Here is a 23,790-nt window from a genome sequence, read left to right as displayed (position 1 = left end):
TGGTACATGAAGGTAGATAATATAAAAAATGAGTTCTGCCTAATAGTATTGTAGACAAACAGGCAGTCAGACAGACAGACAGCCCAACGGTTGGATAGATGGATACTATGCGTGTCCTCAAACACTTTTCTAATGAATTACAAGACTGCAGGGCGAAACATGTGTAGCCTGCAACTAACCTTTATACTGTTGAAGAAATATAGTAGTTATTAACGACAATAATTATATATGCTGTACCTGTTAAGTTAAAAAACACAATGGCATCTGCGAAATAGGAAACACAAATTTGTGCCAGGAAGAAACAGGCTCACAACAGTTTTTTCATCTTTTGTAAGTCTCTGACCAACCGAGGGATGAATCTTCCCAATGCATTTTATTTGTGGTCCTCTTGAGGTGAAAGGATGTGAGATGTGGATCTCCATTACAACCTTAATCCCCAACATAGATATTAATTCTATGGAGACCAGTGTTGTAGTTGATAAACAATGCATTTTGTTTAACAAAGAAAACCACCTCATATTACTTAATAAACAATACATTTAAAATAAGTATGCCGTATATAGAAAATGAAACGCATCTCAAACAAAACCTCAAACAGAAGTTAAAAAAAAAATTAGTTGCCTTCAAGTAGTCAAACAACACACTACATTTCTTATAATAGTTTTTTCGGGAATGTATTTTCTATGGTATGAATTAGTAAAAAAAGAATGATATCTGTCAGATGTAGAGTAGGTTATCCCCTGTCAGGGTTCAGGAACCTCAGCACAACCCACTCGAAGGCTACTTAGAATGACAGGGTGCCGAAAAAATGCCAGAGCTTTTTATTGCAGACTAACATGCCAACTCAGACCATGTCAAGACAGAACATCTCTGACAAAGCCATGGCGCTTTGCTCAGGACCGTGCTAAACAATGTTACAGATGGTAAGATCACACACAAGTCACCATGCTTCTTAATGGCATAGCAGGGTCCTAAAGTAAACATTACGTCAACAGGGTAAACGCCATCATCTTTTTCGGCATGTGGAACTTGCGGACACTGAACACCTACAGGATAAGTCCTTTTGCTAACATCAAAACACTAGTTATGATGTAGAACAAACTCCTCAACCTCCCCCCTTGATAAATCTGAATTCCTTACATAACCATTAGTCTAGCATGGATGTTCCCTTAGGTGACAGTCGGGGACCCACTTGGTTCTGAGAAGTCAGGGAGCAAAAACAACTTATGTGCAAATCTTACTGTAAACTTCTCTAGTCTACAAAACATGACACGTAATTTCTGCAAACAGATTATGATCATTAGCACAAGTGAATATTAAACACAGTATGCAAATAAATTACCTAAAACAGAATACCTAATCCAGTCTTATTTTCTGCCGGCGTGTGGAAATGTTCCAAGACCCTCATCCCTTTTCTTAACCTGTTTTTGTGAGCGCAGTCCGTGCATTTTTTACGATTCCATGTATACATAATATAGAAATTCGGGCTCGTCCGCTAATATGTTTCCAGCATAGATTCTACTCTATAAAACTTGACTTTTTATACTGTGTTACACAAAACATTCACAACAATATATACAACTATTCATGTTCAATTTAAACCTAACAAAACTACAAGCTATCGCGTACTTAAAAAAAGATAATCACAGTAAATATTATATTATGTTACCCTACTAAGGCAGAGGCCAAACTCATAGGTAACAACCCCCGGCTCTAAAGACAAAGCAGTATGTAACTTGTTTTTGTAACCGGATGGCTTCAACTGAATGCGAGGTACAGCTTAATTTTTATTATAATAAATATTTTTTTTTCATTTCAAAGAATTTTATTATTATGAAAAAGCAAATTAAGAAACACAATACAAGTGTCAGTGATACAACTGATATAGTATAAAACAGTCAAAATATAATAGGCAAGCATGCGTTGTAAAAGAGACATCTGTAACACATGTAACACATGTAGCCCGCCAGAATCAGAGAAATAAATTAAGTATGATAAAAACAAGCAATATATATCAGAAACAAGAATCAAAAGTATCACTATCAGTTAGACTACCCACGGAAAAGAAAGGAAGGGAAAGAAGAGAGAAGAAAAGAGAGAAAAGAAGAAAAGAAAGAGAAAGAGAAAAAAAAGCAAGAAAATAAAGTTTATTACAATAAATATTAATTTCTTATGCTCCTAAACATAAAGCATGTCACGGTTAAAGCCTAAGAACAGATATGTGTAACGGTTCTACGTTTCAGGGATCTGCACTACATTATCTAATTACCCATTCTTTTGGATTAGTAGGGTTCCACCCATTCGTTTTGATTTTTAGGGTTCCTATTATTTGTCATATACGCCCTCAAAGAGAGGAGTGTGGGAATAGCAATGCTCTATTCTCGCATCTGGAATTACAGACCCCCAGGTCATCAATAATTCCAAGATATGTAAATACCACAGTATTTTAACAATTTCTGGACAAATAGAGAATTAAACAACCCTTGTAAAGTAGGCCCCAGTGTGTGCAAAGGACAGAACGAGCTCCCATTTTGCCGATTTTCCACAAGGACAAACAGTGAAATAAAACCACCGACTATCTTTTACACCTTACTCCATGGTATATCTACGATCAAGGAGAGCAATATATTAACTCTTACACCCCACGTTGCAATATACATTTTAGAGACCGTTCTGCAGGGACATGGGCCACCACATATGACAAGGAATCTGTCTTTGTGCAATACAAATTAAAGGCCAGACCCCAACTCATGCCTAGACTGAGTACAACCATTTCAGCATCTATGGAAGGATGGGAATCAAGCAAGTAGGCTCTATTTTGGGTTATTATAAAATTGCAGCAGCATATACGGAGAAGCATACTGTCAAGAAAACACTATCAGTTCCTGCTGGTAGTTTTCAAAGACACCAGCTGAATATCACCAACTGGCTTAAAGGAATGGCGAGAAAGCTCTGGTAATACCAAATTAAGATGCCAACATGGAACATCACACAGGGACAAGATCAACAGATTCATGTTGTTAGTAGAAAATAAGGTACTTCACTCTTTTCCGGACATTGGATTGGGAGACGCCTGGCTGCTCAAAAAATATTCAGGTTTAGAGAGGTGTAGTGCTCCAGCTGTTTTTGGTAGTTATCCAGCTCAATTGGCTTGGTGGGCATTCTTAACTGGGGCAATGACGCTGAGAGGTGCTGGCAACAGCAGGACTAAATGTGAATTGAGAACACAGGTATGACTCGCACAAACTGTATAATGCAAAATCAATAAAAAGATGTTTTTTTTTGGTTTTTTTAATTTCAAAATATTTTATTGAAAATAAATTTTACATATACAAAATAAAAAAAAATGTTTAGGTTTGCATAGAAGACCAAGAAAAGCTCACAAGCTAGAAGCTTAGGAACCAGAATGCGAAGCTCAGTGACGGCAGGGAAGGATGGAGAACTTGCCCTAGCTATTGACACAGCAGACCCTTGCACAAGAGCTAAGAAAATTTGAGGGATAAGGTCAGGTTCAGTGCGCACAAAAAACATACATGTGTGGACAAGAATAGACACTAGATTTATTTCGCAGCTTAAAGAAATCTCCAGCGTTTACCCAGACTTGGGAGGGAAACGTCAATTCAAAAAGGACATTTTCAAACTAAGAGCACACATAAAGCTTTGATTTCAATTTAAGGGGAGGCATCACGTTTCAAGCAGTGGCGGCTGGTGACATTTGAAAGTGATGAGGCGGAAACTGATAATCATACTGCACCTTAGCGAGCGAGCGTAGCGAGCGAGCCCGAACCCCCTAAGGAGGGTTCGGGGGGGGATTTCCCCCTGAGAAAATTTTGAAAAAATAGTGGGGAAATGGTGCATTTACAAGCAAATTTGAGAAAGCAGGAAGGTTAATAAAGCAATTGTGAAAGTGCAGGTATTACATTATTAAAGAGCTGTCATATAACATAGGTAGCTGCTTATTCAGTATAACCACAGAGCTTTATAACAGACTTCAAGATACAATGCTGAGAACCTCACAGATTGTTATTATTTAAACTGCAAACAACAAAACAAACAACTTTTTTGATTTAAACTGCAAACAACAAAAGAACCAACTAAACAGGATGTAGAGGACCGTCTGGCAGGCACTGATGAGGGATGGCAGATGAAGCCCACGCACGGGCACGCCACAGTGTGTCCAACCATAAACGAGGACCGAAGCCTCAGAGGGTAACCGAGATCAAAGGAGTCACATGCAGGTACATTTTATCGAGCACAGACCTTCAGGGCCGAGAAGTGCTGTGCTGAGGAAGTGGTTAGTGAATCACTAAGTGAAAGCACCCAGGGAGAGCACCGGAAGCACATCCGGGCCACATTCCTCTAAGTCCTGTCAGAGTAAGTGGCTACTGGAAACTACAACCTGGCTTGAAAGCTAAAACATTCAGTTCAAATAGCCTACATCTGTTAAACAGTATTGCTGGGCAACTGCTTATCGACGCACCATAAGCACTCAGTTGTTCACTGGCAGCCGTGGTGTTAGGCAGCAGCCCTTGATGTACCCCCAAGAATTTCTGTGAATTTAATAGGTGTAAACATAGCCCTCGGCCCAGCTGGTAATGAAGTCGAAATTCATAAAGAGAAGACACATTGAGCTAGAGGCCGTGAGGAGCAACTCTGCTCTGCACGCGCTGTTTGAGGTTTCCGCACCAGGGCACAGTGGCGGCTTGCCTTTCTTCCTCACAGTAAGGAGGGGCGTGCCCGTTCTACCACAGGAAACGGGATTCCCTCTTTCGTTTTCTGCCCAAGTGCTGGTGGTGTGCCAGTGGAAGCAGAAATAGACACATGACGTGCAGTGTGTTTGCTCTCCAAAATTAGAAAGTGATCTCTGTGCCAACGCTTTCCTCGGACAAGACGGTGCCAGGCTAAGCGAGAAAAGGCCGCTTTAATGATACAGGTCTGTGCTTCTAATGTGATAACATACAAAAGAAGGTCCCACTAATGCATATGAACAAATGAACCCCCCTGTCCCACCCTCAGAGTCTAATGGCCCACCATCTCTGCCCCCCTCCCTGCCTCGGTTTTCAAATATTCCAAGCACGCCTTTCCCTCATGAAGCTGGCCCGGTGGGCCTCCCATTGGGCCTGCTGGGCATCTGTGAACCACTATTAATATTACAATACAGGAATACAAAAGCCAATTTCAACCCGTACATATTCAGCAAAACATGTCAGTATTACAGTAAGTCACCAGATGTTGAAGCATCAAATCCTTCGAAACACTTAGTGCATCGCCTATGCATGATTTAAAAAGACCATGTAAAAAAAAGAAGAAAATTGTCATATCGTTGCCCCAGAGGCAATGTACAAGTCAAGTGATGCTAACAAAGTAGTTTTTGCGAGCGATAGTGTGTGTGCAGCAGAATAAAACACATATTCCAGCTTCTACAGGTTACAAGCTCTCCAGGCATCGGTCAAACTCTTCCAGTGGCATGGAGAACATGGGACCAAGGTCTCTGGGCATACCTGTCCCACTCGGGGTGACAAGTGCAAAAAGAACAATTGATGGACAGAATGCAGAACAATGTCTTGCATTCGCCCCAGTACACAGATCTGGGCCTATACTGAAGTATTTCTTACCAGTATTTGCTTTAAAATAAAACTTGCACAGAAAATGTTTAGGCATTGTTTCAGGGGCATGAGATAGGAGGGCCAACCTCCGAAATGCTCGAAATGTATCTTGCAATGTTATTTGTGGAAATGCTTACACTGGTTTCTTTCTCCCTTTATGGGATACAGCATCTGATGTGATCCTGAGGTTCTATATTATCATGACTGGTGTGTTCAGCTTTACATTACCATCAGCCAGGGGGACCCCACGGGTCAGCACTATCACCAATCACCATCAACTGAATATTATCATAATTTATTTGTGCTAGTAACTGCCTCTGGAATCCTAGGCTCCCACTATTTTCAGCACTGGATTTGCAAGGATTGAATTCTAGGCTCATCATTGTCCTGCCATGCTCTTGATCACCAGCTCCCGCCTTGCCCTGGTTTCAAAGCCCTAATTGCAGAAACAAATGTTAGTCCTGGGCAATTGGTAATAAACATCACCACGTAAGGAGTGTGGTCGACCTTGCGCAGCTCACCCCAGAACTAGAGGCAGGCTGTCAGAAGATTTTTCACTGACAACCATGTGTGTTGTCATTATTAAGAAAGGGAAAGGCGCTGGCGCGGGATCATCTGATTACAGGCCCCGGGCTGCCAGTCTCCTGCACTGTCATCTCTTTCGTTGATGCTTCGCTCTCACTAGCTCATGCGGCAGCGCTGGGTGTCTCTCTCCTGCAGTGACTGTTTTTCATGCAGTGCTTTCTTTTCCCGCCCCCTGGTCTTGGGACAGAGTTGAAATGAAGTCAGGCTGCAACTTGTGAGCTTCGCTGTGTACAGGACGGGCCCTCCCAGGAAGCGCTGGGCATGTCACTTCCCCTCCTCCTGTCTCTGCACTCTCGCCCTCTCTCCTCTTGCATCTCTCCACCCTCTTTCTTCACCCAGCCTGTCTCTCGCTTTGCTTCCATAGATTTATCTCAATCTTTTATTTTTATTTTATATATACGTTCTGTTCCTTACCACTTTTCTTTCTCCTTTCTGCTCTTCCCCCCACCGCCCTCTAGTTTTCTTCACGGCTCGCCACATTTAACCTTTCTCCCCTGTCACTTCCTCTTTTCTGTCTGGACTCTCCACCGTTCTCCTCTGTTTGCTGTCCAATTGCTTCTCCTCTTTGCTACTCACTTGCTTCACAAAGGTCCAACCTGAACAAGGGTTTGGCAAAGTCAAAAGGCCTGGCCTTGGCAAGGTGGGGCAATAGTTAGATTGTTTTTATTTCAAGCCTATGCCACACATACAAGGAAGAAAGAAACATATCACCCCTTAATCATGCCAGCCACATGCTTGCAATAAACATTTTAAATGAAAGAAAGAAATAAACTCTGCATTTTAATAGAATGGTACATGCGCTTCTTAGCACAACATGTTTAGAAACCCTTTTCAGCTTTAACGCACATCATAAGAAAATAGAAATCTAATGGTGCAGACAAAAGACATTACTGTATCCTGAAGACCTAGCTTAAACACACCAGAATGCTAAAACATGTTAAAGACTGAAACGAAAAAAAGCATTGGCAAATTAAAGTTTTGGCCCACCAGTGTTGATGTGCACTTCTATTCAGGGAGGCCCGCCCATAGTCAGCAGCCAGTTTACAGTTTTTTACCGAAAAGACAGCGGCGCCCTGAGTAAAGTTCTTCCAAATCCAGCACTGGTGACGTCTATATTATAGGACTACAACCTTCCTTGCCTCTTATTCCTAAGTGTAATGCATAATATATATAGCAGCATCGCATAGCAGGTCTTAATAGTACAAGATGGCATCTAGTTATACGGCATTGACGAGCTGGAGCATAGCATTATAAAAGACAGAAACAAAACAAAACAGCACCGCCACCAGCGTAATGTTGCCCTAGATCACACTGCGCGACCTAGCTAAGCCTCGCATGTGCCATAAAACGTGAACACAACACAACTTGAAGTGGTTTGTTTCTCCGAGCTCGCCCTCCACCCCCCCTCCCCCCCGGAAACGGGGGTGCATCTCCCCCTCTGTTTCCAAACCACCTTCTTAGTACATGTCTCCTCTGCGGAGTGGGTGAGGCGGGCGGGGGGGGGGCTGTTTGCATCTGTAAATTAAATGAGAGGAGAGCTTGAAGAGTGGGCAGGGCCGCAGGGACAGAATGAGAGGCACGAGTGCACGACACACAGAAAAGGAGGGAATTAGCATTGCTAAAATTATTTTCCCACTAAAGAAAATCTAAAGACTAAGAGAAGCATAAAATTATTACCCAGGCCAGTGCAACCGTCCGGGTCCGTCTGTCCGTAGGCTGTAGGCACAACAAGTCACGATGACGACAAGTCAGGAGTCACACGCTCTCCTCTGACTGACGCAGATGGAGGATGGATACTACTTTCACTATCACTTTTCGTGTTGTTGTGGCACTGGTGCGCCACGCGCGGTGACGTCACTGCAGCTTACAGAAATGGCCAATCACCTCGACATGGCTCATATGTGATTGGCCATACTGAGCTGAGCAGCCAACACCCACGCGCGGCATCATCCCTGCTGCAGTGTGTCTACTCAGCCAATCCTGGCGCAGCCTTAACAGCGCCACGATTGGCCTCGAGCAGGATAAAATCTGCCCATAATGAGACCGTGGCCCCGGGTCCCTGCCCGTGTCTCAGGGCTATAGGGGGGGTGGGGGGGGGGGGGGAGGTCAATAGGTACTACGCATGCGCACGACAGTCTACATTATGAGTACCCCTGGCTGTCACATGCGCAGTCACCCCGCTCTCATCTCAGTGCTCTGGCTGCCTGACTGTGCGCTGTCACTAACTCTGCCACAGCCCCGCCCCCCCACGGCCCACTTCCTAAGCAATGCCCGATTCTGTCGGGCTTGTCCCGGGCAGGCGCAGAGTCAGGGCGCTTAGATTTATTTTAAAAAATATGTTTCTAAAACTTTTCTTATTATGCATGTTGGCACAGTGACGGTCGTCCATGGCTAGTGGGGCAACGCCCCAACGCCTCCCCATGGACGCACCGCCACTGGTTTCAAGCAAACCTAAAATGTGGGAGACATATTAAGATCAACAAGTGAAGCTCCCACTTGCATACAGCCTGATGCGATATTCAGCAAAGCAAGAAAGAGGGTGGCTGACAAAATGATTTTCTTTGGTCAGAAGCCATTCCTCAAAACTGTTTGCACAGAGTTGAGGGAAGCGTCCGACACCTTGTTTGTGGATATAAAACAGTCATAAATTATACTAAAACTTCAAGACAGTTCTGTCTCGTACCAAAATAAGTAAGGCATAAAGTAGGCATAAGCCTCTGGCCTTCAGCTTCACCTCCAGAATTTGAGATGGGAAAGCTTATTCCCTGGAGACCACAGATAATATCTCATGAGGGAACTAGTGACTTCGCCTAAAGCATAACCGTGATGAATCCACAATGCCTTCGGAAAAAGCAATGGCACCCTAACCAGCCCTCCAAACCCCTCAGGATTCATTTATCATACCTGGAAAACTACCGGTTTCCCAGACTCCAGCCACACCAGAAGAGACAACCATCAACTCTGCCTCAACACATGGGATTGGTTTGATAAACTAAAGAACAAGTTGCCATCAGTAATGCCTTATCTGGTAGAGATTATCTAACTGCAGATTCCTTACCTTAGAATCATCCCCAGGCATCCGACTGAATATGGACATTTTTCAGAAGCGGTAACCCTGTGTGTCGGTAGGTGGAGTCGTACAGCTCTGCATGGCGCTGCTGTGCCTAAATCAACCTGCACGGTGTGCATACAGGAGCCACCCCAGCGTGCTGACATCAGTTTCTTTAAGCAACTTTCCAGGAGCTCAGAGCCATGAAGAACATTGACCACTGGTGTGTAAAACTAAGGCCCGGAAAAGGGAGCAGCCCTGTCCTTAGAAATCCAGTCTCAGAGCGGGGAGGATAGGCAAGTCGTTAAGGAGCCTGGGACTAGATAGTCGCTACCAGATAAGGTGTTACCTAAGGTAAGTAACTTTATCATCTGATAGAGACTTCTAGCCACAGATTCTTTACCCTAGAACAGATACTCAAGCAATGCCTCCCAGAGGTGGGTCTGCAAAACAATTTCACACCAAAAAGTCCTGAAGAACCAAACGGATAAAGTGATTGTCCTGATAGACCTAACTGTCAAGGCATTAGTGCTTAGTGAATGTGTAGAGAGAGGCCCACGTTGTTGTCTGGTATATGTTCAGGACTGGTTCTGCGCATGCTAACGCAGTTGTCGCAGCCTTTGCTCTGGTGGAATGAGCATGCAAACCCTCTGTGGGTTGCTTCTTAGCAAATGCATAGAAGATTTGAATGCATGATCAATTGGGAGAAGGTCCATTTCTGTAAGACCTCCCTTTCTTGGCCCGACATACCCCACAAAGAGATGATCATTCACCCGGACTGATTTTATGAGGTCGTGGTAGAACGACAACGCTCTTTTTGGGTCCAACTGGTTGAGTCTCTCCTTTTCCTCAGAGAAATGAGGCATAGCATAGAAGGTAGACGAAGTGATGGATTGGCCTATATGGGATGGGGTAACTATGTTAGGCAAGAAGGCTGCTCGAGTCTGAAGGACCAGATTGTTGGGTAAAAACGAGATTTAGGGAGGATGACGAGACAGTGCCTGTATCTCACAGACCCTCCGGGCGGATGTAATTGACACCAGAACGGCTGTCTTGATGTTGAGGAGCTTAAGAGGACAAGCATAAATCCGCTCAAAGGGAGAACCCATTAAGAAAGTAAGAACCAAATTAAGGTCCCATTAATGAATAACAAAGGGATGTCGGAGAAACATGCTGCAGATTTTAAAGGAACCAATTTACAGGAGGGGACTCAAAGAAAGAGGGCTGATCTGGCAACCGCAGAAAAGCAGATAAATAACCCCTTCAAAGTGCCCAATACAGAGCCTGGTGGGCTAGGGTAGGATACACTAAAGAACTAGTGAAAGGGGATCAGGGATCAGATAAGGGATCAACCTGTTCCTTAGCACACCATGACACAAATATATTCCAACGGCCATCATACACTGTCTTGGTGGAGGGACGCTGAATTGCCACAATAACATCACAGACTTCGGGTTGAGCAAGCGTGAGCATTTTGAATTTCTCCCTTTTAAGGAAGAAATTTTCAAAGGGCAAAGGTCTAGAATAGGATGAAGGCCTCTGTTCCTATTGAGCATCAGAAAGTAACAGGAAGAGCAACCACGACCTACTTCTGCTGCTGGCACTCTCTCTATGGCTCCCTTGGCCAAGAGAGCCACCACTTCCTGGAGAAGTAAGGAAAGATGATCCTCCATCAACTTGTCTCTCGTGAGTGGCATATGTGGAGGGGAGGTCTTGACGGGCTTTGGAGGAGCCCCTTCGAACAATCAGGAGAACCCAGTGGTCAGATGTTATTGAACTCCAGTGGTGCAGGTGATGGGCTATCCAGCCTCACACTGGATGCCCATGATAGTTAGAGGGCAAACTAAAGGGATTTGGAGGATGCTGCTACTGGGGAGTGTTGAACTGGCCCGAACCTTTGGATGCCTGCCCCACGGGGTCTGTGGGTACTGAGTCCTCGGCCAGGCAGGAGCTGGGAAGCTTGGGTGCCATGGTGGCTGGGCAGGAGCAGATGTGGCTGTAAACCCAAGGCCTGGCCACGAAAAGAGTACTGGGGTTGGAGAGGGTCCATGGAAAGGACCGAGGACCTGACCACAGCTCTGCTATCCTTTGAAGAATTCTAATGCTGAATCTGCCTGGTCTCCGAAGAGATGGATGCCATTAAAAGGCATGTCCATGAGCGAAGCTTTGGCATCCCCCTAAAAGCTGGTTGTCCTTAGCCAGGTGTGTTGCCTTAAGGCCACCGAGGAAGAAAACTCTCTGCCTAGCGAGTCAGTCATGTCCAGCCACATCGGGTGTTGTGTTAGGAAATTGGGGTCCCCTGTGGTGGGGCGATTGCGACAGGCAATTGTTCTATTTACAGGAACACCCGTGCAGTGCTTGAACCTGGCCCGAGTAGGATGCCTGTGATGCCTTCATTAAATGGGAGAGGCGGTATGGATAAGGGGACTCCCGGCTGAAGCTATTCCATCAAGACATTTGTCTTGACCACCACAGAGGGCAGCTAAAAGTCCAGGACCTTGGCTGCCCTCCTCAAAACCACAGCAAATGAGGCTCCTTGCTCCGTAGCCACGGTAGGAGGATAGACCAAGCTTGTATCTGGGGCAGTCCACGGGTGTCTGCCAGATCCTGACACCAGGTGTCCTCATTGGGGTCTAGAGGCTGGTATTCATAAGGGTGTGGTGGCCCCTCCCGATTTTAACCAAGTCCTAGTCCATGGGAATAGGGCTCAGGCTCAGACCTGGGTGGCACGGCTCCAGTCGGCACCAGAACCCCTACATCTCCAGGTTGAGTATATGAACGGGGATGGCACTGCTGCCGCAAACCGGCAGCAGGGCCAGCACTGGGTAATTTCAAGGTGGCTCGACCAGTCCGGATCCATCTGTGGATCCAAGGGTCCTAACTGGCACAGAGGTCAAACCTACAGGCAATAGACCAGTAGGGGGCCCCCTCCCAAACCTGCAGGGTCTAAAGGCACTCCAGCAAGGATGAACATCCCAAATATGAGATACATGGCTTCATAAAATTCTGGAAGTTGGGCGGGGGTTGTTTCAGCTTCTGGAAATTCAGGGAGGGGTGGAGACGACCAGGGTGCTGGCTCAACCTCAGAGTGTCGATGCTCCCTCGTCTCGTCTGACTACTTCAAAAGACCTCTTCAACTTCTTGCTTTTCTTTTTCCTTGAGGGACTTACCAAAATGAGACAACATTGACAAAGATCAATGGCTCTGCAACCAATTCTGGTACCTTCCTCTCGACAAATGAAGGGTGAGTATGTCACTGGCATTAGTTGGTGACAGGCACCGCAGAGCTTGAAACAAGCCTTCCTCATGGGCATACCTGCCACACCAGAAAACAAGTGGCAAAAAAGCTTTGACAAAAAAAGTTGAAAAAAAGACAGCCAAAAACGACTGAGGGTAGCTCCCTTAGGATCTGCCCTGACTGGCACAGAAAGAAAAGTACAGATGACAGTGTGCTGGGGTGGCGCCTCTACAGGCACCGCACACATCACTTCTGGCGTGGGCGACGCCGATAGCAAGGGGAGCCAAACAAGTTCACCAAATGGCGCGCAGGGAGGTACTGCTCGTGAAAAATGTCTGGACCCAGTCCAACAACTGGGGATAATTCTTCAGTAAGGAATCTGCGGCTAGAACTCTCGGTCAGATGTCATTTATCTAGGTCACTGTCATAGAAATCCAAGACTGGCTAGGGACGAATCACCTCAAACTCAACCAAGGAAAGACCAAGATCCTACTCATCTCCAACAAAGACGACAACCCCCAAATCACCGAATGGGTGAAAGCGATTGACGCTCTCAAAGGAAATCTCACCCTGACCAACTCAGTAAAATCACTCGGAATTACTCTTGACCACAAACTGTCAATGACGAACCACATTAAGAATTCCGCAAAGAGTGCAGTCTTCAGTCTGAAGCTCCTAAACAAAATCAAACCACACATCCCCCAGAGGGATCTCCAACAAGCCACACAAGCACTGGTGCTATCCAGACTGGACTATGGGATCGCAACCCTATCCGGCACAGCCCTATCCCACCTTGCGCCACTGAAAACCACTCTCAATGCAGCCGCCAGAATGGTCTCTGGTGCAAAAGAATTCGACCACATATCGCCCGCACTCAAGGATTTAAAATGGCTCCCAGTGGAAATGCGCGCCAACTTCAGAACGGCCTGTCTCACGCACAAAGCTTTTCACACAGGGAAACCGGAATACTTAGCCTTCAAGCTCAAGAAAGCGGGTCAATCCAGAAACCTCAGAAGCTCAAACTCACTACTACTCATCCCCCTGAAAACACGGAAACAAAAAAACGCAAACCGCTCTTTTGCTGGCAACGCCCCAAAAATCTGGAACTCCATCCCAGTGGACATCAGAACCAACCCCTCCTTCCCAGATTTCAAGAGCCGCCTAAAAATCCTCTACCTCAATCGCGCATTCCCGAACTCTACCTCAGCAGCTTACCCTGCTACCCTGACTACCTCAAAGACACTACCTCAATCCCGCCCGCACGCGCCAATTTTTTTTTAACCCCTGATCTTGTATGAACCTTTTTGTGCTGTACTACTCCTCACCTGTTCCCTCCAGATCGATTGTTAAGCGCTCCGATACCCTCGGGTCTGGCCAGCGCTATAGAAAACTCCAAAAATAAAATAAAAAATAAATACAATTTATTAGATTCATCCAGCCACTCCTCAATGCACACCCAGGAAGAGTAGGGTGCTCTATCTGATTGGTTTTATCCAATTGCCTGATGTGAGAAAAATTCCCTGGAAGTCCTCAGCTGTATGGAAAAAAGAGGAATTCAAAGATTGCAGAGGAACACTCCTAAGCATGAGGCCCTATTTGCCTTCATTGTGGGAAGGAATGTGTAAAGGAGGGACGAAATGGAAATGAGTGGTACCCAATGGATAAATCGTGCACTAGTCACCACAGGTGGCAGGTTATTTTGGGACCAGACAGTTTTTCACCACTGGGGGAAGTTTTCTTGGGCTCATAAGAATCACTAAGGTCAGGAGGAAATAACTTTTAGAAAGCTGTAAAGCACCCCTGTACCTAGATTTAAGTTTAAGCATGCATCCTTGGTAACTTGCAACTTAATCAGGACTATTAGCATGTATCTACAAATCACAGAGTTTGACCCCGTTCCATTCTCCTTTGTGAAAACACTTGATATGGTGCAGCCTTCCATTAGTAAATGTTAGTGGGCCCAGACTCTGTGCTGGACCATTTTTCTTAAAAGACACATTTCTAGCTTTTCTCTAAATCGCCCTAGAATTTAAATTTGAAATACTTTTTTTCACATTTACCACATTATTATTCAAAACTATCTAGTGATTATGATGCCTCAAAAGACTATTTCTCCACTGGTTCCTTTCACTATTTTACACTGACTTTCTTGACAGCCACTGATATTTTAATTTTCATTAACTAGCTTTGGTCAATACACTCTTTAACCATCTGGCACCGTAATGCCTTGCATCTTTATACCACCTTATAATTCCCAATGTAACACTTTAACCATAGCTTAAGCTGCCAAAAAAAGTGACAAGAATACTGTAAGGAAAGTAAGGTTTCTTATTTGTTTTCCAAGTTCTGCATAATAGGCATCTTCATTGAAAGCTGAAATGGCAGACTAATTACCAACCGCATGTGTGTATACCATAACAGGCAAATGTTTTTTACAATTGCACTTCTAAATGCAAATCAGGCTTTGTCAGTATTAATATTAACTGTTGTTATTGCACTAACATCAGATCTATCATCAGTTTTTCTGTCATAAGGAGGAACCTTGATAGAGTTAAAAAGTAAAAATAAAAAGCTAATCTATGTATGACGGCTCAGATTAATTGAAAATGACACTTTATTTGTAAAGACTCGAGTTTCCCTTTGTAACGTTTCTTTTACAATTACAATTTATTTACATTTGACCTGCATATAGATATCTTAAATACAAGTGTTTGTAATTATAATACCACAAGCGTGTGTACTTATGATGCTGCTAATATTCTGAAAATAGTATTTCAATGCAGAACATGCAACGAAGATCCGAAAATGTATGGGCAGCACACCATCACCATGCTTTAAAAATAATGTTTAGATTGGGTTACTGAATATTTTACATGACGCTAATCCAAACAAGTGCAACTTACAGTGCATGCAAATGGATGGTCGAACAAAAATAAGATAATTTTTATTGCACAATTAATTAAAATCATTGCAATGAGACCAAAAAAAAGCGGTATAAAATATATCCGTTCCAATTATAAAAAGGTAATAAAAAAGTGGGTTTGATCAGTTGTACAATAATTTAAAATGTGGTACATTTAATGGACAGCGTGCATCTAATCACCTAGTTTTGCCAGCTACACAGTAACTTACAATTAGTGGATAACGATTACGTCATGATGAGAAACCTTGAGTACATTAAGGAATAATTAATTATAGAAGTGTCAACCAGACCGTACCTGATCATCATTTTCATCTGAAAAGGTTATTGATGTGAGCTTGTAGTTATTCTGTAATAAAAATTCATTCACAAGGAAATTAAGAGCTCTTTTTTCAAGCGGTTTGATGGGCTCCTAGAATGTAAAAGAAAAAAGAATTGTAAATTGTAATTGAAAGCATTCTCAATGCAAAAAAATTCAGTGTTCGTAAACATGGGTTATTATTTGGTTTCTAAACATAATGAATGTAGGTATGGCTAACATCCCCTGTGTTACGATTCGGTAATATATCACTTCTGGTTGCAACAAAACAAATACTATAGAAAAATGGCTTTGTGACATTATATAAATAAGAGATTTAAGTATATAAAGTTCCTATACTCAAATTAAATGTCGACCAATCAGACAAAAATCAGTAAAATATCCTGGCCAGATGCTTTCCCCACGCATACATTCATTGAGTTAATTTGTCCAATTTTGTTAAACCCTACGCCCGCTGTTCAGAGATACGTTATACCATACACAGATCATCAATGAACCGCACAGGCAGACTACACGGTTACTCCTTCATTCAGGTGATCTACCGATATAGACTTCTTTAACCCCCTGGCTGCGGCCGGAATTCCCCGGGACATTCCGATCGCGGGCGTGGTCATGACGACTCCCAGCACACGGCCACCGTAACTGATGACGACCGGGAGCCGTCATCAGCACCGAAGGGGTTAATGCCTCAAGCACGACACATTAAACGCATACTATCACCGCTGTATCACCAACAGTTGACATGCTAATATGTTTATTCTTTGTGTACGGTGTCGTTGATCTATTGTTGTATTGTAACGTTGAAAAAATACAATAACAATAAAAAGATTTGAAATAAATGATATACAAAAACTCACTCGTTGCTGGAAAATTTACATGTATTTTAACTTTGACACTAGCTGTACATATATTTTTTTACCTCAGCACTAGCTAATCATCACCACTGAATAGAAACACTGTTGAATAGATAAGAAACAAATGTTTCATAGCAAAAATGGCCTCATAGACTACTGATGGTTAACACCCAAATGTGGGCTCCCAAACATGAATACTGCAAGATTATGCCGATTATGCCATGATAATTAGATGAGAAGAGAATGTAACAATTGACACTTCTACCAGAGGTCTCTATTCAGATTCACATTAATCAGGGTAGACACAGTGGCAACAACTCTATTTGAGAAAATATTTCTAACGTGTAGCCAGAGAAGAGGCTGGCATGAGGTCATGAAGGCTAATACTGAAAGGAAGGTCCCGGACTAGGTCATTTATCTGCACAGTACATGTCGGTAAGAGGACTCAAGTTAGTTAAGCTCTTGCAACCAAAATCTTGTGTGATCCACTGGTAATGAGATCAACCCAGCAAGGCCAACTCCTTTTCCCACCTTTTTGAACTTGATTAAATGACGACTATTAATGTGAGTAATAGTGAGTGCTTCTATTAATAGTGCTTATATTAGTAACAACTGCCTTATGAATCCTTATGTCCTGGAAGCCCCATGTGGCCATGTCGACTCGGAAGCGGACGCAAATAGCAGGGGCCCAGAGTAAAGAGATTAGTACTTCCTATAGTAAACCAGTACAGCGGCACTACAGATATATGATTCTAAAGCGGTGAGCTCAGTCCTATACGGGACTGAATTGTGGGGCTTTCAAAGGATGGAGGACCTCCCCAGATCTGAGAATATATTTTTGAGGAGTTTAGTTCAGCTACCCCAGAGCACGCCCCTTCATCCTTAAGGCTGGACTTGGGCAGGAAATCGATAAAAGACAAGCTAAGTTACGTCCATTGTTGTTTTAGCGGAGGATCAGTCCGCCCCCAAGTTATGCTCGTTTGCCAAGGGTCTCGAGAAACAGAATGCGATAGATTGGCATATAGACGTAAAAAAAACACCTATTAGCCAACATAGGGTTTGAGGGCTACTGGGAAAATAGGGACTCAACATCATTCCCCACCACAAATCACATCAGTGCGCAGGCTAGGACTGGGTAACTCGGTCCACAGTCGTTAACTCCACTGGGGGCCGGCTAACCTCAAAATTCACTGATTTTAAATCCGTTTACTCCTTGGAAAACTATTTAGACACCATCCAGGTACCCATTGATTGGAAATTATATATGCAATTCAGGTTTGGTACGCTTTCCTTTAATGCCTTTACCAGCTCCTGGCAAAACACCCCAATGTTAGCTCAGTTCTATTTTATTTGCACTGCTACAACTGAATCACCTGCGCACGTACTATTTACTTGCCTAGCCTACTCACGCCTGAATGCAAGCAGTTGGGTACACACAATTACGGTGAAGCCCCGTGAATATTTAGATTGCATCCAAGAGACGCAAAGTTCCTGGGTCATATGTGGGGTATCAGAAGGAAGCTGCTGCTATCACGATGAGGAGAATTTTTCTTTTTAATTGTTTTTAAATGTTTAAAGCAGCATCAGTATAGCACTTTATTGTGGACGAATTTAAGATTTTGTATTGGCAGCATACCAGATGAACAGTGGCAACATGGCGGACCCTGTTAGAAGACTACGTTTTTTCTTTTAGGTTTTTTTGTTATGGTCTCATTCGTACCAGATAGAGGGTTGTTTAGCGCGCAAATTACAAAGCTGGCTCTAACCCCACATGGCCTGATGCTCTTACTATGCAACTCAAGTTGTAACCCTTTTAAAACTCTTACGTAAAAGCCGTATTGCACACTGCACTTGTATTGTTGACTGCTCATAATAGTAACAACAGCCTTATAAAACCCTATGTGAAAAAAACATTATGTAAATGGGTAACTTTACCTTATAATGATAGCACTTACCACAGAACTATTAATGATAAACCAGATGAATATTCTAGGATTACTTCCTATCTATATAAAGGCCTAAGGCTGCAAGCAAATCCAACTGAAACACTGCTAACAGTGTCTTTAGGAACCAAAACAAGTAGATGTTCTTCTTCAGGAAACGAACACAATCAGTTCAAATTTCTTTATGTATCATGTCTAAGTAACTTCACAACTAGTTTCTCCTAAAAAATAACAGAATGTTCCACCTCCCTCTCCCATTAATGGAATGGTACGAAGGTAGACATTTATGGCGTGGACTCCTTGCCGTTCATAATTTGTGTTCTTGGGAGCGAGTCAGGTTGAAAGGCTCCAGCTGTTCAAGAACTCTTGCAAGTTAGATTGGTCTTTGGCGATATTCATACATCCCTGCAATGAAAGGGCCTCGTATATAAGCATGTATCATACTGTGCCATACGCCTCAGAGCAGTGCCCAGGAGGCACAAAAGAGTGTCAATTGCAGCAATGACTAACTTTATCTACATAGATTACACTATCTGCCAGATCTATGCCCTATTAGTCTTACAAAACCAAAACTAATAAGTAGGGACATTAACAAAGGAATCAAGTTAATCCTTATCTCTTACCAGTGTATTAACCAGAGGCCACGTTTGGTAGTAGTACACAAAATGCAAATGATGCTCGTTTGGCCGACCTTTTTGGACAAACACTTATATCAACTGAATCAGAAATTGTTCGTGGGTACTTCACTGACTGACTTTCCCAAATGAAGGAATAAAGTATTGGCCCCTTCAAAGGGGTTGAAGCCAGTCTTAACTCAGGGATAAGTTCAAATACCTGTCCACAGGAGCACTTACCTCTAGAAGGATGCAAGCGATTTGTGGTTCATAAATGTGCCAAATATTGAACATTTTGTGGGCAGATAAATAATATTGTTTGAGTAGAAGCAATACTTAAAAGGCTGTCCGAGCTTCTTCAGCCATCTGTTCTTGTATTTACGACATTAATAAACCCAGATATATTATTTCCCCCTCTACATCCATCGAGAGCAGAAACACAGCAATAGCAGCTCTGACTGGCTCAAAGTTAAACTACTATAATGTGTTATACCTTGGTCTAAACAAAAAACCTATTACAGAGAGTGCAATCTTTTCAAAATCTAGCTGCTAAGCTTACCATCTCTGCTCTAAGCTTTACTAATGCAAAACCGATTCTCGTGAACCTCCATTGGCAGCCTATACACAAGAGGGCTGCTTTTAAAATAATATGCCTAATGCATAAATGTTGCTTTCCAAAGCGTCCCCATCTTTCTTGCTGCAAAAATCCCCTGATTTTCCCTTGCTTGACTTCTCCACTCTTCCCAACGGCATGCCTTAAGTACGCCCTTAGTTTGTATGTATGTATGTATAGGCTTTCTTTTATAGCGCTAAACTGTCACCCAACGGGCATCCTGGCGCTTAGACTGTTATGACACATACATGAAAGTTTCCAGCAGCAGAGGCAGTTACCGTATCCTAGGGAACACATGTGTCTTTAAGGCCTTTTTAAAGGAAGAAAGATCTCCCAGGCCCCTCAAACCTAGTGGAAGTGAATTCCATAGTCTTACAGCCGTAAACCTAAAAGATCGACCACCCATCCGGGATCTCAGAATCTTGGGCACTGCTACCAGGTAGGCTGAGGCCGAGCGGAGTGGTCTAGACGGGGTATACGAAGAAAAAAGATCCTGCAAAGGAGACGGACCTTGTCCGTGAAGAGCCCTGAATACCAGACACATCGCTTTGAAATCAATGCGCTGAGGAACTGGCAGCCAATGGAGGTCCCTAAGTGCTGTGGCAGAGGAGTCCATGCGTCGGCGCGAAAGGGCTAGTTTGGCAGCGAAATTCTGTACACGCTGCAGCTTTCTCACCAAAGTAGCCGGCGCCCCCAGAAGTAGCGCGTTACAGTAGTCGAGCCTATATAAGAGGTCATTTGGCGGAAGAGCTTTCGGTTTCTTGGCCACTTGCTTGTGCAATTCATTAATAAGCTCACTTAAACCACCTGATTTCTCAATGCTTTCCGGAAAAAAACTCACTACTTTTTTTGCTGATTAAGACACTGTCTAATCATACCCTTACACTGTGGCACAAAAAGATCTTACTTAGGGCATGTGAGCGATCTACAAAATTCCAAAACTTTGAATGTGAATGCTTGTTATCTTTCCAACTTAGGTATCGGGATCAAATCTGCCTTGTAGTAACAAAAAAAAAAAACAGGACTTGCAACCGAAGAACTGAAATCCAGAAAAGGGTGACACCTGGTTAAACGTATACAGAACTCTAAAGAAAAAAATGACAGTTGATCAACCTACAGTTATTAATATCAATGAAAATGCACAGAAGCTGGACCCTGAAAATCTAGACGTTCTGCCTCAAAGTCGAAGGGCACATATTTTAGGAAGAAGACGAGATCGTCATTTAAACCGCCATTGTAGTCTCTACTGCTGGGCTCCGGGTGACTAGGAACAGGGGGGAGGCACTGAAATGGAAGCATTATGACCTATGATAGGCATCGAAACAGGTCAGATAAGATAGATAAGTAAGGTGAGTAATCTCATTGGTTGTGACTTTGCTAGCATATGTCAAGTTAAGAAATGAACTTTTTTTTTTATTCACGACTTGTTAAAAAGCCGCAGTGGAAGTTTATTTTTACACAAAAAAATGGGAGGTTGCAAAGAAAGACAACATGGAGAACAAGGAGTGGGTACTACAAAAAGCAACAGTAAACAGGTAACCACATCAGGCCATGACAAAAAAATGCTGCCAAGGAATTAAGCCTCGAGTAAATCAGCATAGGGCGTGAGGGGCAAATGGAGAGGTAAAGTAACATGCAAACGTGATAACGCATTGGTAAGTATAAACCTGCATTTCTTGTTCTGCACATTTCGACATAAAAATGAGGGAATTCACAATCTCTGTGCTCTGGAGTACGAGTTTTTACGCTGGTTAACGTCATAGAAGTAGCTGAGTCTTTAACAAGTCAATGATTCAGGGCAAATCAAGAAAACGATTCCCAAGTGGGTAACATATTTTTTAATCAGTATTTATAAAGGCCGAACAGTTTAAAACATTACGAATTGCTTGTTTCCGCAGACAAAAAAATTATATTTTATCTCCCTTTTTGCACTGCTGACGTTCTCAAGCGCATTTGTAAATTAACACATAGGGTTCAAATACTGTGGACTTACTATAAGAAATGTTCTTTGCTAAAATGTCACCAAAAAGAGGCACTGTACATACAGATAAAATCAAACCTACAACAAAAGCAATCAAAAAGTCCGTGTAATTATTCTTATGGCATAATACAAATATTGTTGCCTTTATATTTATTTCATGACTGTGTAATGTTGTATGGTGTCCTTTTTGGACTGATGGAAGTCATGAAAGGCTAATATGGCCATAAACAAACTAAAAGCCACTGACTGCAAACCTCTACCTGAGCATATTGCCACAAAAATCGAATGGTTCATTGCCAGAACAAGGCCTTATGTACGCTTCAAACCCTGGTGTACAAATAACTAAATGGCATATCTTCAAACTACATCAAAGACATTCTTTCCCAAAACATACCTAGTTGAAACCTAGGATCTGCAATCATAAACCTACTAGCTGTTCCTACGCCACCTGCCGTTGATTCCAAATTTCCACCTTTCCATCTTCTTGGCCCTGTGCATAGGAACTTCCTACCACCACAGCAAAGTCCCACCACTTCTCTACAAGGCAATACAGGACCACTGAAAGGTCAATTTCTGCAAATTAAAGACAGAGGATCATTTCTCTCTCCCCTCATTGTAAATGTGTATATTGCTTGCATGCTTCAACTTCTAGCCTCTTCTATGGACTAGACTTAGTACATGTGTTTCTTTGCCAATCTTAACCTCAGAAATGGTGCCATCAGCCCAAGCAATAGCTGCAACAGTTATTTTACTTAAAGGTTTAATCACTCAATCCCCATTGATCCCAGTACCATCTTGGATCCCATGTGAAACACTTCTGGTTGTAATGCTACAGCTGTTAAATACAGCCAGATGCCTCAGAACAATGTCACATACCCCAAGTTTGCCACACGCCTGACCCAGCCTGCCAGGTGTCTTTTGCTGCACTTGGTGAAAGGCAAGAATAGTATGAAGAGGAGTGTCACAGTGATGTAGCAATCTCAGTAACCCCTCGTTTGTGGTGATGGTAACAAACAACATGACTCAAGGGATATATGTGAAGTGTTCCTATGCAGCGCTCTACATCCCTGGTATGGAAGCAGTAGGGTGAGGTACACACCACAGGCACTGCTTCGAGATGCACAAACACCTAAAAAAAATCTATTAAAAAAACAATCAACTAACCAGAATACCGAAGAAATATGGTGCAGAGCTACTTGACCCCAATGTCTCTTTTGCTGCCAGTATAGTACTCGTCTTGTAAACTTCCCCAAAATACGCTGCACCCTCACTGAGTGTGTACTTGACCATCCCCGATAGCAAAACATCAACAGGAAATGTTCATAGGCGACCAGAGGGCTTGAGTCATCAAACTTGGCATGTTAGCATTGAAAAGAGTTTAAGAGCTTTTTGTGGATGCCAAAGAAATACAAAATGGAATATAAATAAATCAGTGAAGGAGGCAGACAAAGATCTGGTTCTTTATAGTGTATGCAGTTACCTTGTGATGAGCATCCACAAACTAGATGCTATGTAATATTTAGATTGTGTTGTAATCGCATTTATATAGGGCTTACTACCCCCGACGAGGCGTCAAAGCGCTTTTCAGGCGAGTAGCACGCTACTCCGGGACCCATAGAGGATTAGTGTTGAATTATTATAGTGAAACATGCAAGTACATTTTAAGTGGTGGATAGGTTAGTCAGTTATTTGGAATGATAGCAGAAGGATAGAGGAGGAAAAAGGTTTGTATTTATATAGCGCTTGTAAACCCTGATGGGGTGTTGACGCACGCTATTCAGGAAGCCTATAAAGGATTAGTGGTGAATTAATATGGTGAAATATGAAGTAATTTCAGTGGTGGATATTAGTCAGTTATTTGGAGTGAGAAGGATAGTGGAGGGATAAAAGGGGAAGAAAGGTTTGCATTCATATAGCACTTGTTACCCCTGATGGGTGTTGAAGCGCTTTTATGGCGAGCAGCACGCCACTCCGGAACCCATAAAGGATTAGTGTTGAAAATTAGTATAGCAAAATATGAAGTAATTTGAGTAGTGGATATGTTATTCAGTTATTTGGGTAGAGAAGG

General features: G+C 43.1%; 1 protein-coding gene across 9 annotated transcripts in view; it reads right to left on the bottom strand.

Annotated features, from left to right (window-relative positions):
* RELCH (RAB11 binding and LisH domain, coiled-coil and HEAT repeat containing) overlaps nt 1–23,790 on the bottom strand; it is an 878,561-nt gene that overhangs the window by 666,711 nt on the left and 188,060 nt on the right. For all 9 annotated transcript variants that reach the window (XM_078687764.1, XM_078687757.1, XM_078687759.1 and 6 more), the window contains one exon: nt 15,697–15,810. In XM_078687764.1, coding sequence (XP_078543890.1) covers nt 15,697–15,810 — 114 coding nt within the window. The remainder of the gene's footprint in view (nt 1–15,696; nt 15,811–23,790) is intronic.

The sequence above is a fragment of the Lissotriton helveticus genome, chromosome 4_1 (assembly GCF_964261635.1).
Source record: "Lissotriton helveticus chromosome 4_1, aLisHel1.1, whole genome shotgun sequence".
Lineage (NCBI taxonomy): Eukaryota > Metazoa > Chordata > Amphibia > Caudata > Salamandridae > Lissotriton > Lissotriton helveticus.
Note: the sequence above shows the minus strand (reverse complement) of the source record. Positions and strands in the feature narration are given on the sequence as shown.